The following is an 18,482-nucleotide window of genomic DNA, read 5'->3' as shown; positions in this document are numbered from 1 at the left end:
GTACACTGATACATTACCTTCTAATCTCAAGGTATAGTCAAATACAGTACTGCCATCTCAAATTGTCGTAATTGACATTTGTGTTAGACAAGACATCTGACCAATCGCTAAGTATACCCAGATTAAGTTGTGTATCTCTATTCCCAAGGTTATGACATATTTTCACACACTGTGAAAATGAGTCTATCTCTTCTCTTCCACTGACTTTCTTGATAATATTCATCAACAAATACCCCAAAGTCAGTAGAATACCTCTGCCAAACACAAGCTTCTCCAGTGGACACATACTGCTGACAATCACAGTGCCCCTCCAAACAAAGTTTACTTTCAGTTTGTAGCTTATTGTCATGTGTACTGAGGTACAGTGAAAAGCTTTTGTTGCGTGCTAACCAGTCAGCATAAGGAAATACATGTTTACAATTGATCTATATACAGTATATAAATACATGATAAGGGAAGAAATGTTGCTGTAACAATAGAGATTTAAGAGTGTGGAGCGATTGTAATACAAGTTTGTAGATCTGCTTCTGTGGCTAGCACGCAAATAATCGACTGGGTTGGGCACTTCTCTCTTACACAAATGAGATCAACTGACATTAAAACACAATGTTGACTGCATTGCTACTCTATATAGGATCTTAACAGGTAGAATCTGAATTATTCAAACTTGATAACATTTCAAATATTCAAAGAACAGAAGTATTCTCCAATCACCAAGCCTATTTTGTTTTTGTAATCACATTTAAAATAGGTGATCTGTGAAATTAGGTTTAATTTGAAACTTGCTGTGCATGCACAGGGTGGTTCCATTTTAACTACGAACATATTATGACATTCATTGATTATACCCAACCTTAGGATGTCCTAGGAGCTCTTAAGGATAGCGGAGTCAGGAGGTATGGGGAGAAGGCAGGAACGGGGTACTGATTGAGAATGATCAGCCATGATCACATTGAATGGTGGTGCTGGCTCGAAGGGCCGAATGGCCTCCTCCTGCACCTATTGTCTATTGTCTATTGTCCTAAGGTCATTAAAGATATTGGACATGGTGGTATAGGCCTGTCATTGTCAGCTGCAGTGTGCAGACAGCCTATATCCTATTACCTAGGTTAAATGGGGATACCAAACTTCACTGTCCCAGGGGCTGGTGATGGGCTCAGAGCGAGAGCAAAAAGTGCACTCACCTCTAATATATCTTCTAAAAGTTGGACATTTCTTACACTTCATACTTTTCTGATAATCACCCAGATTGATAGCTTGCTTAATTAATTAGAGAAAAATAAACAGCCAATTATTTAATTAGAGAATGAAATTGAGTGAAACCAAAAATATGAGACATATCTTGCTGCAACAACATCAGCAGGCAATCGTTCCCTCAATCTGATAATAATGAACTTGACATTCCAGTTACTAATGTGCTATGATGCTGGAAATTCCATTGACATCAAAGGGGCAAGCATTCAACAGTACGTCAAGACATAATTGTCCTCCTGACATGTGCTTGATTGTTTAGCAGCCAAGAAGCAGCCTGTACTAATTATAAACCACTTTTTCCTTTGTACTTTACACAGAAGTGAAACTTCAGCAGGCTGTTACTCAATAGACTTTGCCTATGCAAATAAATATATGGTGCGCAAGTTCCTGAACAAAATAGGGAAGTGCAAGGGGGCAGATACCTTTTGGTTAATACGTCTCAGTTCAGTGTTCCTGTTCAAAAGGAGTAGCTTCTCCTCATCAGCTGTAGTAACGCTCATGCTTTCTGTGATGGAGGTCAGATTCTCCTCCTCTCCTATCTCAGTCCCATTTTGTAACTGGAATGGCTCACTTAGTTTTCTTGCGTTGCCACCCCTAAACAAAAAGATATTGTTTAATATCAAACGTTATCAACTGGGACATTTTTGTCAATCATACAATACAAAGAACAAAATCAGTTACATTGCAAAACTTAGGTAATCTGGATGGATTCAGAAGACAAAGTTAATCTCCAACGTAACTAAATTATTATTGGCAACAGACTGTAAGTGCAGAACTTTCCATATCTGTGAGATAAACATCTTGTTCTCTATTGACGACAATGTTCAGACTCTTCAATCATATTTCTGATCTTTAACTGACATTTTTCACTTCAACTTAATTTTATTTACCAAATTAACATTAGATTCCAGTATTCATCTTTCAAAGCTGCTGTTTCTCACAATAATGCTAACTGTCTTAAAGTCTATGACAAAAACAATTACATACGCTGCAGGAGACATCAAAATTAACTAAATGCCATCCTCCTCCATCACATTAACTTGATGATCAGGAAACTAAGTGATCAAATGTAGTTATCGGTGTACCTTTCCATGTACCTGTCCAAATTAGTTTTAAATATTAAGTATAAGAAGGAACTGCAGATACTGGTTTAAACTGAAGATAAGACACAAAAAGCTGGGGTAACTCAGCGGGACAGGCAGCATCTCTGGAGAGAAGGAATAGGTGATGCTTCAGATTGGTTAGGGATAAGGGAAACGAGAGATCTAGCTCCAAAGGATAAGAGCTCCCTAGTCCCCTTACCTCAATGGGGTCATAGTTATCATTATTTTATGAACAGCTTGTTATCCTAAAAGTCTTTCCCTAGACAGCATGGATCAACACTATCCCATCCAATTTTTGCAAAGTAATTAAAAAGAAATAACTGAAATATCACATTTACATAAGTATTCAGACCCTTTGCTATGATACTCAAAGTTAAGCTTAGGTTCATCCTGTTTCCATTGATTATCTTTGAGATGTTTCTACAACTTGATTGGAGTCCACCAGTGGTAAATTAAATTGATTGGACATGATTTGGAAAGGCACACACCTGTCTATATAAGGTTATACAGTTGACAGTGCATGTCAGAGTAAAAACCAAGCCATGAAGACAAAGGAATTGTCCGTAGACCTCTGAGACAGGATTGTGTCGAGACACAGATCTGGGTAACGGTATAAAACAATTTCTGCAGCATTGCTGGTCCTGAAGAGCACAGTGGCCTCTGTCATTCTTAAATGGAAGAACTTTGGAACCACTAGGACTCTTCATAGAGCTGGCCGCCAGGCCAAACTGAGCAATCAGGGGAGAAGGGCCTTGGTCAGGGAGGTGACCAAGAACCCGATGGTCCCTCTGATAGAGCTCCAAAGTTCCTCTGTGAAGATGGGAGAACCTTCCAGAAGGACAACTATATCTGCAGCATTCCACCAATCAGGCCTTTATGGTAGAGTGGCCAGACGGAAGCCACTCCTCAGTAAAAGGCACATGACAGCCCGTTTGGAGTTTGCCAAAAGGCACCTAAAAGACTCTCAGACCATGAGAAACAAGATTCTCTGGTCTGATGAAACCAAGATTGTTTGGCCTGAATGTCTGGAGGAAACCAGACACCGCTCATCACCTGGCCACGTAACAAAATGAGGAAAAAGTGAAAGGGTCTGAATACTTTCTGAATGCACTGTATATGTTCAGCAACTGGTCAACTTTCCTTTTAAACAAAACAATAATTTATTCTCAGTTATTTTCCAAAAAACTTTAGTTTAGTTTTGTGATACAGTGCAGAAACAGGCCCTTCGGCCCACCAGTCCACGCCGACCAGCGATCCCCGCATATTAACACTATCCTACACACACTAGGGACAATTTTTACATTTATCAAGCCATTTAACCTACAAACCTGTACGTCTTGGAGTGTGGGATGAAACCGAAGATCTCGTTGAAAACCCATGTAGGTCACGGGGAGAACGTACAAATATTGTACAGACAGCACCCTATAGTCGGGGTCAAACCCGGGTCTCCAATGCTGCATTCGCTGTAAAGCAGCAACTCTACCGCTGCACCACCGTGTCGCCCTATTTTTAATTTTTAATTTAATTTAAAATTTTAATATACTTTAATTTTACTTCAATTTCCAAAGTAAATTTTGTTTCATCAATTTTTCACTACATATGTGTTTGCTAGAGAGGTTTTATTTTGTGTGTTTTATAGTGGTGCATCGAACATAGATTGTGAACAGTCATGTTTCCTAGGCGTAATATGTTATGTGACTAACTGCTCTCTTAGATGCACATAAACGTTGATGATTCCAGAGGCCATTTGCAAGTTGCTCATTAGCTTAGTTTAGAGATACAGCATGGAAACAGGCCCTTCTGCCCACCGAGTCCATGCCGATCATTGAACATCCCTACACTAGTTGGGCTTGGGCGCAATTTTGTTTTGTATTTGGAATATTTTGTTCACTTTTAGTCGTGTTTTAGTATGAAAGGTGCCATTAAACTAGAAAGAGTGCAGAAAAGATTTACGAGGATGTTTCCAGGACTTGAGGGACTAAGTTATAGGGAGAGATTGGGCAGTCTAGAACTTTATCCCTTGGGACATTTGAGACCAAGGAGTGACATTATAGATGTGTACAAAATCATGTGGGACATTAAATAGGGTGAATGCACACAGTCTATTTCCCAGGGTTAGGGAATCAAGGCAAGGGTACAAGATGAGGGAGCAAAGATTTAATAAGAACCCAAGGGCAACTTTTTCACACAGAGGGTGATATATAAATGGGACAAGCTACCAGACAAATTGGTTGAGCTGTTTAATCTTATAACCCATTTGGACAGGTACATGGAACAAAAAGGTTTTGAGGAATATGGATCAAACATGGGTGAACTAGCATAGATGGGCATCTTGCCTGGCATGGACAAGTTGGGCTAAAGTACCTGCATCCATGGCATTAGACTGTATGACTATGATTCAGTAGTGATGACAAATTCAAAAGCCCTTCCATATGTACATAAAGAAATGGGCCAGGACAAAAATGTTCAGAATGAGGTGAAGATACAAATATAAGACAGAAATCCTACGACCAGATATTCAGCCAGTTATGATGAAGTTTTGGCAGACTCATCTAAGCATTGTGGGAGATTGATGTTCCATTCAACAAACCAATGGAAAAGCTGCAAATACAATCTCAACTCAATAAGCACAAATCTCAACCACATAGAGGTCAGGAGAAATGATTCATGATTACGCAATTAAACATTCCCAAATGCTAACGCAGCATTGAAGCTTTGACATATTTTTGGATGGCATATTGATGGATACATTTGTGTGCAAATTAATGGACATTAGTATCTAGTCAGTGCAAGAGCCAACATTAGAACAAGTATGTAAGAAAATTACATAAAGGGAAATCACCTCTAATGATGTAAAGGATATATTTTGCTGGCACAGAATTTTAACTTAAATACCACAAGTGACATATGTAATGCTGTAAAATCCAACATTGAGTCTAGATTGATAGAGAGCGAGTAACACAAATAACAAGTTTGACAGGATGCTCTGTCATTATTGTAATTGGAATCATTCAACACAAGGGCGGCACGGTGGCACAGCAGTAGTGTTGCTGCCTTACAGCGTCAGAGACCAGAGTTCGATCCTGACTACGGGTGATGTCTGCACGGATTTTGCACGTTCACCCTGTGATCTGCATGGGTTTTCTCCGGGAACTCTGGTTTACTTCCACACTCCAAAGAAATACAGGTTTGTCGGCTAATTGGCTTGGTACAATTATAAATTATCCTTAGTGTCTTTAAAATAGTGTAAGTGTGCGGGGGTCGCTGGTCGTCATAGACTCAGTGGGTCGAAGGGCCTATTTCCGCACTGTATCGCTAAACCAAACTAAATAAGAGGGTCAGTTCAGAGGAGCGAGATGCTTTAAATGTAGAAATGAAGACCACATGACCTCTACTTACTGGGCTAACCTGAACAGTGAGCCAAAGCACTTGACGTGCTTCATGCAATGAGAACAAATTGGTTTACAGGCAATAGTTTACAGCTCACGATGGTCAGTCTACGATGAGCAATGGAATAATGACAGTTTCACTTCTCCTTCCCATTCAGGTTCAAATCGAGAAGTGGGAAGATGAGTTTATATATTAAATTAGACATCAATAAAGTAAGTTATGAAGGCCGATCAAAGGTCATGCTTTGTTGCCTTGCAACATTTCTTCCACGCTTGAGAATATTGCCCCATTCCTGAATAGTTTACACCTCTACAGAAACTTCAGGTGCCAAGACCCACTCTTGCCTATCTGAACATAATCCATATCCCCTCATTTCCTGCATATCTATGTCCCTATCCCAAAGTCTTTAAAATACCACTATCCTGTCTGCCTCAACTACAACCCCAACAGGCACTCACCACCCTCTTTGTAAAGAAAACCTTCCCTGCATATCTCCTTTAAACTTTGTCCCTCTCACTTCAAAACTATGCCCTCTATTATTTAATTTTCTCATTGATCCATCCTGGGAAAAAGGTTTCAACTGTTTACTCTATTTATGCCTCTCATCATTTTACATTCTTCTATCAGGTCACCCCACAACCTCTGGCATTCCAGAGAAAACAATTCAAGTGTGTCCAACTTCTCCCTGTAGCTGTACAGAATGTAACATCGTTCTGGTAAACCTCCTTTGTGCACCCTTTTTCCAAGGCCTCCACATCCTGGAGGAACTGCACACAATACTCCAGATGTGGCCTAACCAAAATCCTATAAAGCTGCACCATGATTTCCTGATTCTTATACTCAATGCCCTGACCAATTAAAGCAAGCATAACATAAGCCTTCTTTGTCACTTTCAGAGAGTTATGGACTTGGACCCCAGGATCCCGCTGTTTAGTGGAGAAGTGCTTGATACAAAATATGAAATAGCATAAGTGAATTCAAGAAAAATGGAAAGTGATAAAACTTATAACAAAGTTTTTAACTATGAATTTCAGACAAAGGCATAAATCAACTAACAGCATTATTGGTATGTGGTAGGTTTCTATGAAACCATTAGTTTAGGTGGAATGAGGGATGAGATTCTACTGAAAAGGTTTGAATAGGTAGGATCAAAATTAGAATTACACAAAATAATTTCTGGTTGAATCACATGCAATTTAGTTGCGGAGCGAGTAATGAGAGTGCAAGTTTTTCGACTTAAGTAGCTGTGGCATAAATTCTACAAACATGCAGGGAAGGAATATAAACCTGATGAAAGTATCCACAGACAGACAGAACAGAGATAAGCGAAAGGTAAAGCAGGTTCTTCAGAGCCATTCTTTAGAGCCAAAATTGTGCTGGAATAGGAAAATCTAGAAACACTGAAAGCAGACATAAAGTATTTCTTCAAATTGGAAGATGAAAACAAAAATTGTAGTCTCGTAAAAAGACTTCAAAAGGAAGCCTATAGATATTAGAGAAATTAATTGGACAAAAACTGACAAAGCACTGGATAGTGTGCACACAACAGAGACAGCTGCAGAGATCATGGATGCATTGGTTGGGATCTTTCAGAATTTTGTGGATTTTTGAATGTTCCTGCAGATTGAAAGATAGCAAATGAAACCTCACTATTTAAGCTGTGAAGGAGAGAGAAAGGAGGAAATATACACCATGTTCACCAGGAATCAGGAGGAGAAACCATTGAATGCAGTTTACTTGCATTTTCAAAAAGCACTTCATAAGTTTTGACACAAGATCACATCTCATGGAGTTGATGTTAAACATTAATTATACTTTGTATAGTGACAAAAAGGAAAATACCACAAAAAATGAACTAATCAGGTCAATTTCATGTTTGAAGGCTGTAGGTAGTGAGATAGTGCAACCTTCTATGCTGGAACATGATCTATTTACAATATATATGAATGAGTCAGTTAAGGATACCAGGTATACGATGTACAAATTAACAGGAAATCCAATGCAAGGAGCGATAAAGACTATGAAGACCACGAGAGGCTGGAAAGAAAAATGAACATTTAAGGGAATAGACAGATTTTTCATAGAATACTGAGGAGATTAAAACCACAACAAAATAAAAACTGGAGATAGTAGAGGGCATGAGTTGGGGACACAAATGAAAGAGAGGTGATCACAAAGAGTTATCAGAAAACATGAACTTATATTAAGCAAGACCAACCCAACCCAACCCAAGTGAATCTTCACAGTGGGACATTTTGCCAATGGCCAGGGCTGAGTTGGGCCATTTACGTACTACATTAACAGTTTTTAACTACTTGATGAAGCCTATTTAGTCAACATTTCAGGTCAGGAACCTGTGTCAGGACTGAGAGTGTAAAAATGATAGCCAGTAGACAGAAGTGAAAGGAAGGGATGAGGCAGGCGATTGTTGATGGGAGGGGGCAATGGGCAGATGGACCAAGGTGAGTGTGGGGAGGGAAGATAGTTGGTAGAAGTAGCTGGTTGGTGACAGACAGAGAAAGAGAGACAAAAAGAGGAACCAGTACAGGGAGGGGAGGCTGGAAGGTTGTAAGTGGAGAGACATGAAGCTGCAGGTGCTGGAATCTGATAAGTAACGATGGTGATGTGGAATCAGATCAGCGAGCATTGATGGTCAAATGGAATTGGTGGGTGAAGGGAATAAGAGACCCAGTATGTGGGTTGAGAGACAGATAGAACCAGGAAAGAGAGGGAAGATCCTGGATGGATCAGAAGAGACCATAGAGAATGCGAGTTATCTGAAATCAGAGAATGCCGTGTTCATGCCACTGGGTTGTAAAGAACCTAGGCAGAACAGTTTAGTTTAGTTTAGTTTAGTTTAGAGATACAGCGCGGAAACTGGTCCTTCGGCCCACCAAATCCGCACCGACCAGCAATCCGCGCACTTTAACACTATCCAACTGGGGACAATTTATATTTTATACCATGCCAATTAACCTACAAACCTGTACGCCTTAGGAGTATGGGAGGAAACCAAAGATCTCGGAGGAACCCCACACAGACAGCACCTGTAGTCAGTATCGAAACCTGGACCCGGGTGTCTGACGCTGTAAGGCAGCAACTCTATGGCTGCGATACTGTGCTGCCCTTCATGAGGTGTTGTTCTTCCAGTTTGAGCTCAGCCTCGTACTGGCTGTGGAGAAAACCAAGGACAGACAGTCGGTGTGGGAATAAGAAGGGGAACTGAAATAAGGGTTCACTGGCTTCATTTCAAGAATTAAGCAATTATCCTAATAAAGAGATTGGTCATATATTCTCCAGAGTTTTGGTGATCTTCTTAAAACAGATAAATCAATGAAAGGATTTTTTTACAGTTTAGATTTGGAAAGCATGTTTTCCCAAGAAGCCCAATTTGAAGAATGCATCACAGTCTTACATAAAAAGAACCCTGTGGCTTACAAACAAAATAATTATGTTATTAACGCGAGAGAGTTATGTCATTCACTTGGAATTCTCTACCCTAAAGGATTGTGACTGCTACATTATTATAGAAGTTAGTAGATTTTTCAAAAATAAACAAATGAAGAGTTATGAAGTGCAGGAAGATGCAACTGGGGTGGAAGACCTCCCATGATTGTGGGATGATAAATTTTACTTTTTAGGCTGAAATGACCAACTTCTGCCAAGTTGATCTTGGTGTGTTAACACTTTCAGTCCTTGATAATGCAGTAAGTAATGTGGTGTGAATTGAATATCTGGTAAAGCAACATATTTTAATAATTACTAGGCATACAATACCAGCATTACCGTAACTGAGGCAGATTTCTGTAGACGTGGTTTAAATGTAGGTGCACATCTGCCAATATATTTATAGTACAGCTCAAAATTATAAAGTGAAGAGAAAATTACCATTAAAACTGGAAAAGTTCTCCTGCTTTAAATCATACCTATCTTGATAATCTTTCAACACCTGAGGTATACTATCCATACTGTGCAGAAGTGAGGCATTAAGGACGGTAAATCTCACATATTTCTTTCTAAAGCAGGACCAAGTCAAGTGCTTGATTGGCCAAAGATAAATACATAATGCTTCCCTGGTAACAATTCTAACAATATTGACTCAATTTCCTGTTGTTCTCTTGACTGTGACTTGGCATGCTTTCATCGCCATTCTGAAGATGGTAATATGAGAACAGACATGTGTGTATCTCTGGTAGACAATTCACCAATAATTTTTTATAAGACCAATTTTTGAAATTCATGGAATGTTAGGCAATCTCAATTTATCAAACAATTTTTATACACAGTTTCAGTTCCCTCATATTATCTCTGGCAGTAAGAATATCCCACGTCTCCTTTATATCTGCTGGAGAATAAATTATTTTGTTGCAGTTTTTCCACAGTGACCTCTGCTTAATATTCATTGATGGGTGACACTATAATTTATTCAATTTCAAGACCTAATTCACATTTTAAAAACCTAGTACAATAATAGGTGTAACATTTTCCAGAGTTTATTTTCCCTTTCAAGTGATTTTATTGTCAATGCATTATTGGCAATTGGTAGGAAGACAGTTAGATAATTTTGCTTCAATGTATATCAAATTACAGTAGCAGTATTAAAAGAATTTCTTTACAGATCAAAATAAACTTTAGATTTGTCCATAAAATAACTCATGTAAATTGGTTAATCTAGGCTTGTTGTTTTATATGAAAAAACTTATCCCAATAATCTTCTAGCAGGAACTGCTGATCAATTTAGAAAAGTCCTTAAATTTGTAATTTTTCTCCAAAACCATCCACACATAATGTTTGTCTGCCCTTTAAGTAAGTATTAGCTCATAATTTCATTCAAGCATTATGTCTGGTAGTCCAGAATAAACCACAAACATTACCTCCATTTTAAAGGAAGTCACTTTGGAAATGATGAACACCTCAAAAGCCACAAAGAACCTTTGTAATTAATTCCCACAAATGGTTTAAATACATTTCTGATACTCTTTATTCAGGCACATTTATCTACAGAGGTAACTAAAATCTTAAAATTCATGATTCCTTCAAAATGGTTACTTAAAGATTTAGACCTCCTCCAATAACAAAAGATTGTTTAATTTCACTTGGAATGGTGGTTCTCAGAGATATTTTTTTGTTGCACAATCTGAGCACATTGAATATGCCTAATTTCTATGAACATACGTTTTACCTGTGAGGTCCAGCATATTCTACCACTTTAAAATAATTTATTTTTATGTAAAAGTGTATGAACAAGAGAGAAGAACACCATGATTACATCATTTAGTTTAGTTTATAGAGAAAGCGTGGAAACAGGTCCTTTGGTCCATCGATTTCATGTCAACCAACGATCGCCCAGACACTAGTTCCATCCTACACACTGGGGACAATTTACAGACGCCAAATTTAACCTACAAATTACACGTCTCTGAAATGTGGGAGGAAACCAGAGCACCTGGAGAAACCCATGCGGTCCCAATGAGAACGAACAAAGTCCATACAGACAGCACCTGTAGTCAGGATCAAATCCGGGTGTCGCCCTGTAAAGCAGATCTACAATTGTGCCAGTTTAAATTGTTTAATATGTACAAATCATATAGCATATTATGCAGAGGGGGATGGAAACAGAATGGACAAGAGCTAGTGAATGCAATAGTTTTTAAAAAATACAAGTCCAATTTTTTTTTTTAAATTCCAGTAGACACCAGTTCCCTCAATGTTTATAGAATTATTTGAGCAGTTAAATTCTAAGTGCGACTGAGATTCTTATCAATAACATTCTGAAATGGAAATAAAGTGAGAGAAACAAAAGGGCAGGTAGAAAAGTTGAGATCAAACACAATCTCCAGCAGACAGAAAATGAAACACATTTTGACAAAAGCCAGTTTGACATTCTAGGCAGAAGGTCTTCCCCAGCTCTGTATCTCTGTAAATCCCTCCAGCCCCAGAACCCTCTTCAAGACTGTGAATTTGACCTCACATGTGCCCCACCTCCCGATTCTTATTATTCCATGCTCGCTGTAGCATCAGCTGACTAAAGGTAAAAGTATGCAATAGCTGTACAAAGCCATAGTTAGTCAACACGATGTTACAGAAAGGAAGTGACACAGTTGGCGTCCTGGTGCCATCGCAACAACCTGGAGCTCAATGCTCTTAAGACAGTGAAATTGATTGTAGACTTTAGAAGAGCTCCCCCTCCCCTCCCCCCATTCACCATCAACAACACCACAGTCACATCTGTGGTCATTTTAAGTTCCTTGGAACCATCATCTCCAGGGACCTTAAATGGGAGGCCACCATCGACTCCACAGTCAAAAAGGCCCAACAGAGGATGTACTTCCTGCAGCAGCTGACAAAACACAATCTACCACAGGCAGTGATGGTCCTGTTTTATACTGCCATCATAGAGTCTGTCCTCACCTTCTCTATCATGGTCTGGTTCAGCTCAGCCACCAAGAATGACATTCGGAGGCTGCAGCACATCGTTTGATCAGCCAAGAAGGTTGTTGGTTGCAACCATCCCCCCATCGACGAACTGTACACTGCAAGGACCAGGAAGCGAGTGGGTAAGATCATCTCAGAACCCTCTCACCCCGGCCACAAACTCTTTGAAGCACTTCCCTCCGGAAGGTGACTCTGGACTGTCAAAGCCGCCACAGCCAGTCATAAAATGTTTTTTTCCACGAGCAGTAACTCTACTCAACAGTCTGTAGCCTCCTTTTGCTCGGGTATTTTATTTCATTCTTCACATGTTTAAATTATAATGTTTTATTTTTAATTGTCTACTGTATATCGTGTTGTTACTTGTGAGTAAAGCACCAAGGCAAATTCCTTGTATGTTTACATACTTGGCTAATAAAATGTATTCAATTCAATTCAACTCAATTGTCACGTGTAACAAAATACAGTGAAACTTTTTGTTGTTGTGTGATATCCAGTCTGTGGAAAGATTATACATGATTACAATCAAGCCGCCCACCGTACAGATACAGGTAATAATGTTCAGTGCAAGATGAAGTCTAGAAAAGTCCAAGTGTCTCCAATGAGGTAGATAGTGGCTCAGGACCCCGAAAGATATTCTGGTTCGGGAAAATGGAATGTTGTTTTGCCAGAATTTATTAACTGGACACCCAAAAATAAATCCAATAAGAGAGTTATATTCCCCATCTCTCACCCTGTCAATGCCAGCCATCAAATACCCACATTTACATTATTTCCAACCCAACTCATTTTATTCTTCCCATACCCCTCCCACAACCCTCCACAAAGATTCTATCACTCATCTGCAAATTAGGGGCAACTTACAGTGGTCAATTAATCTGCAATAATGCATATTTTTGGGATATGGGGGCGAAACTGGAGCATCTGGGGCAAATCCACATTCACACTAGAGCATGGCAAACTCCACACAGACAGCATTCAGTGTCAGGAATGAACCAAGGTTGCTGGTACTGCAAGACAGCAGCTCTACAAGCAGCATCACTGTGCTGGTTTCAATTTATTCATAGTAGTTTAATGTTTTTTATTTTAATAATTTAATAATTCAATAAACTATCTGATGCCATCAGGGCAGTATAGGTAGAGCATCAGACAACTCTAATCAAGACATTCTTGTAACTCACTTTACTTCACAGAACGGTTATGATGGCCTGATCACAAGATCGTCAGGACCACAAAGATTAGTGTAGTGCAGGAGACAGGAGTGGAGCAGAGAACTGCAAGGCACAGATCTGAACACAGTAACTTCAAATAGGCGTCATTCTTTTGTTAATGTAGCAAAAAGTGAATATCATGTGAAAATATTAAAACTTTGTTACAAATATTGTGCAGTGCGATCTCAACTTCAAAAGACTGTCTGCAATTTTAATGCATACATTTCAACAAACTGATAACACATTCCTCTACAAAACGCTTTTACTTCCATTTTAATGCAAGTCATTACAAATAAATGTGTGGGAGGTATTATTCTGCCATAAAATCCTGAATTATTTTCATAAGCTCCAAGTAGATATGGAATCTTAATTGGATCATCCTTGGTTTTATCCATTTACTAAACTGGCACAGTAGGTAATATGTACTGAGGTTTGGTCATTTTTGCCATGAGCACTTGTCGCACTAAACAACTATTAATTTTTTTTAAAATTAAGAATAATTTAAAAGCATATTTACTTTACAACTTTATCTGAGTGTTCGCCAAACTAAACCTAACATGCCACCATAACCATTAATATAATTTAACTATAATATCGAATTGTTGAATGAGTTGAAAACAAAGAATCTTTAATCAAAATTATTTAAAAGGTAATGTTTCTGGTACTCATCGCAAGGATGGAACGTGGGAGCCTGAAAAAAGATGTGATACTCAAAAGAGCTTAAGGTTCATTTTCAAATGAGAAATAAAACGAAAGGTTAAATTAGCTTTTACAACAAAAAAAAATTAAAATTAAAACGAACAGAGAAGAAGAGCTTACATTAAAAGAAGGATTGTCAGAGACTAGAATTATATATTATTTCTAAGATTTGGCTTTTTTTACACTCATACAAGCCAAACATGTCCACTTGAAAGGCATCAGCATCTTTAATTGAATTGAATAGAATTGAAATATATAGCATAGAAACAGTCCTTCGGCCCACCGGATCCACACCGACCATTGATCACCCGTTAACACTAGTTCTATGTTATCGCACTTTCTCATCCATTCCCTACACACTAGGGGTAATCTACAAAGACCAACCTACAACCTGCATGTCTTTTGGGATGTAGAAGGAAATGTCTACATCCCACACAGTCATAAAGAGAACATGCAAACTCTACACAGACAATACCCAAGCTCAGGATTAACTCAAGTCTTTGGTCCCGTGAGACAGCAATACCAACTGCGCCACTGTGCCACCCTAGAAATCGCTTACGGGTAAATATCTGATACTAGGTTAGAGACAGGATTATCATTCATCTTGTTCAATAATGTTCTTCAAGGGAAGAAATCTGTTGTTGGTTCTTAACCTGTATGGGATTCCAGACAAAGTGCAGTGGTGGTCTCTTAAGTGTCCTCTCAATTAGCCCATAAAATCCTTTAGTTGTACCAAAACCATGTTCAACCAGAAACAACAGCAGCAGTTCATGAAGGTAGTTCACCATCACGTTCAAGAGCAAATGAGGATTGCCAATAAATGCTGGCTTTGTCAGCAATGCTTATGTCCTGAAAAATGAATTTCTCTGAAAAATAATCTAGAAATACAAATTTAAACATAGTCATGGACTCTGATATTAGTAACCCCCTTTTCACTAATGTTGTTAACAAATGGTCCAACTGTTTTCTTTCTGATTTACAAGCCTCTCTCAGTGGTACATCTTCAATGACAATTCAAACATTAGATTTTGTTTGCTGTAAAATGTCTAAGAACTTATTTTTAGTGGATGGGAAATGTTTAGAGGGGTATCAGTCAAATGTAGGCAAATAGGACTAGCTTCGATTGTGCATTTTGGTTGGCATGGACAAGTTGAGTCAAAAGGCCTGTTTCCTATGACTTTATGGCTCTCGGTGAGCCTAATTTCACATGAGTCTTTGCATCAAATACAGGAAAACAACAATAATGCATAACCTGCAAACCCTATCTCAGAATTCCACACAGTTAAATACATTCTTCCAATATAGAATAGTACAGCACTGGAATAGGCACTTGGGCCCACGATGTCTGTGCCGAACAAGATGCCGAATAAAAATAATCTCCTCTGCCTGCACCTTCCATTCGCTGCATATCCATATGGTCATATGGATATATGGCCATATGGTCATATGGATATCCATATGGCTACCCAAAAGACCCTTAAAAAGGCACTGTCGTATCGGCCTCCACCACTACCCCTGGCAGCGCGTATAAGGTACTCACAGCTGCATTTCAACAAAATTACAGCATTTAAAATTATTTGTGTACATTCATTTCTGAACAATATTTGTTCAGAAATATTTCACGATATTCTCATTCAAATTTCTGAAAGTTGATATTTTGATTTAATGAAGAAACTTTTTCGCTGAGACATTGTTATATAATTTTGAAAATTTAGATACGTTTATAGACTTATTATTCTTGCCAATTCCTGAATGCTGGGTTTCTTTACTTCTGCAATTATTTATCCCTTGCTGGTGAATTATCCAAGAAGGGCATAGTATTTTCTCCCAACTCACGTAAATGACCATTTTTCACAAACATGTCTGGAAATATCAGGAGCTGTTTGACAATAGGCAGCTTCGCATTGAGAGCATTTGGGTTTATCCGGCATTAGACTCACACCCAGTTTAGAATAATAATTAGAAGTGGAAATCCTGCCCTGGATATAGGTGATAGAACAGGATAGCACAGGAACAAGCCCTTCGGCCCACAATGTCTGTGATGAACATGATGCTAGATAAACTATTCTCATCTGCTACACTAGATCCATAAACCTCCATTCCCTGGCCCTATCTAAAAGCCTCTTAAGCGCAATAATCCTATCTCCCTCCAGTGCACTCCACCACGCTGTGTAAAAAACTCTACCCTGTACATCTCCAAAATAAAGACACAAAATGCTGAAGTAACTCAGTGGGTCAGGCAGCATCTCTGGAGAACATGGACAGGTGACGTTTCAAGTCAGTCCCTTTTTCCTACCTTGAAGAATTTCTTTTTTAAAAGGAAAAAGGGACCTGACCAGAAACATCACCTATCCATGTTCTCCCGAGATGCTGCCTGACCTGCTGAGTTCCTCCAGCATTTTGTGTCTTTTTTTGGGTCAACCAATTAACCCTCTCAGCATAATGCTACGCCCTCTAGTCATCGACATTCGATGAGGAATTTCTTTGGTGAATCTGTGGAATTCATTGCCACGGACGTTTGTGGAGGCCAAGTCAATGGATATTTTTAAGTCGCAGATTGACAGATTCTTGATTAGTACGGGTGTCAGGGGTTATGGGGAGAATGGGGTTGAGAGGGAAAGATAGATCAGCCATGACTGAATGGCGGAATAGACTTGTTGAGCCGAATGGCCTTATTATGCTACTATAACTTATGAGCTTCTGAATTTCCACCCTGGGGAAGAAAAGGGTTCTCTCCCCGTACTGCCCTCGACCTACGGCTCCCTACATCCAGGGTAATGAGGACTTGGTATTCGAGACTGGCATCTTAATGTCCGAACTGGCCGCGGGTGACTGAGAGGAACAGAGGCAGGGCTGCTCTCTCGATAAGTGGAGCAATCTCCCTCTCCGCTGACTTACCCAAAAGCAGCTTCGGGTGCCGCGGTGCCTGCGCTTGTGTCCAGGCGCTGCTGGAGTTGTAAAGGTTTGTCCAGTGTCGGCGACATCGCCAGGTGAGGAGCAGAGTGGTGCATCAGCGCTGCTCCTGCATCCATCCTTCAGCCCAATGCAGAACCTCTTGTCACTCACTCACCCCCCTCCGACCTAACTGATTTAAAAGGGGAAGTGTTGCGATTACTCAGGGTCAGGTGCAGCTTAGTAACTGCGTCCGGACCCCGCTCGGCAGCTGGCAATCCCAACACTTGAACTTTTACATTCAAAGCAAATCCGCCCATTAAATTAACCATCAGCCATAAACGTCTAACGTCCTCCAAGATACCGACGGTGCTGCACTTTACACAGTGCCCGCAAGATGTCTATGCTACTGTAGCGCAGTGTGTCAGAGGCGCACATGCAATGCCTCGGGTTCACACAAACTCTCGGGGACTTTCCGAAACATAAAGGAAAGAGGAAGGAGGGGAGCAATGGGCGGATGGGGGCTTTGCTAGAACAAGTAGTCGTGGCTTGGGGCAAGAGAGCGTGTCATGGGTAGCCCAGGCTGCCCCCCCTCGCCCCCCACCTCCCCTCCTGCATCAGGCCGCTACATCAGAACCATCTTCGTGCCCCCTCCACCCGAACGAGGGGGAACTGCACTTTCCGAGGCGTTTAACTTTTGTTTAAACCTTAAACGCTGTACTTTCCCTTAAAAATAAATCGGCCTGAGCTGTGAGTCAGGCTTGCCCGATGGAGCGAGTGTATTCTATCATGTGAAGCGAGTCATTTCCAGTCAGCTACACAAACGCACACCTGATCGAGACAGACTTCTCTTCCTCTTCAAATCTTATAGTGGCTTTCCATTCTTTACTTCTTCTGGCCTTTATGTGCATTTCTCTCTGCACTTTGCATAAACCGCTCATTGAAAAAAGGAAGATAAGACACAAAATGCTGGAGTAACTCAGCGAGACAGGCAGCATCTCTGGAGAGAAGGAATGGGTGACGTTTCTGGTCGACACCCTTAGATGAAGAAGGGTCTCCATCCGAAACGTCACCCATTCCTCCTCTACAGAGATGCCACCTGTCCCGCTGAGTTACTCCAGCATTTTGTGTCTACGATTTAAACCAACATCTGCAGTTAAAGGAAATTGCTTTTTAAGTACCTAGTAGTTGGATTTAGAAGTGTGGCTTCCCCTCCCTTCTCCTGTTCCACTCTTGCAAGGTATTGCAAAGATGCCTGTGGTGTTACTCCTCAGCCCTCTCCTTCCCATTCAGTCTTAATGAATATATTTCCCGTCCTGATTTCATTCTTTGCAAATCTTTTTGCATTTTATCTACTTCCCTGTTTGAATGTGGAGACTGTTGTGATATTGCTGGGACTACTTTGTTGTATCACAAGGGCTACTTTGTGTGCCTGTGTAGTAACGTGTATATAAGAGAATGAGGTGATTAGGTGGTCACTCTGGTTCCAGGTGGCCGCGGA

At 40.0% G+C, this 18,482-nt stretch overlaps 1 protein-coding gene across 1 annotated transcript in view; it reads right to left on the bottom strand.

Annotated features, from left to right (window-relative positions):
* The window catches only part of LOC144600606 (uncharacterized), a 33,965-nt gene extending 15,719 nt beyond the window's left edge, over positions 1-18,246 (bottom strand). Inside the window, exons 1-3 of the mRNA XM_078412391.1 lie at positions 18,163-18,246; positions 16,988-17,174; positions 1,677-1,848 (exon numbers count right to left, since the gene is read on the bottom strand). Coding sequence (XP_078268517.1) covers positions 1,677-1,848; positions 16,988-17,121 — 306 coding nt within the window. The 5' untranslated portion in view covers positions 17,122-17,174; positions 18,163-18,246. The remainder of the gene's footprint in view (positions 1-1,676; positions 1,849-16,987; positions 17,175-18,162) is intronic.
* Positions 18,247-18,482: the final 236 nt, after the last annotated feature.

The sequence above is a fragment of the Rhinoraja longicauda genome, chromosome 15 (assembly GCF_053455715.1).
Source record: "Rhinoraja longicauda isolate Sanriku21f chromosome 15, sRhiLon1.1, whole genome shotgun sequence".
NCBI classification, from domain to species: Eukaryota; Metazoa; Chordata; class Chondrichthyes; order Rajiformes; family Arhynchobatidae; genus Rhinoraja; species Rhinoraja longicauda.
This window is presented reverse-complemented; position numbering and strand designations above follow the sequence as displayed.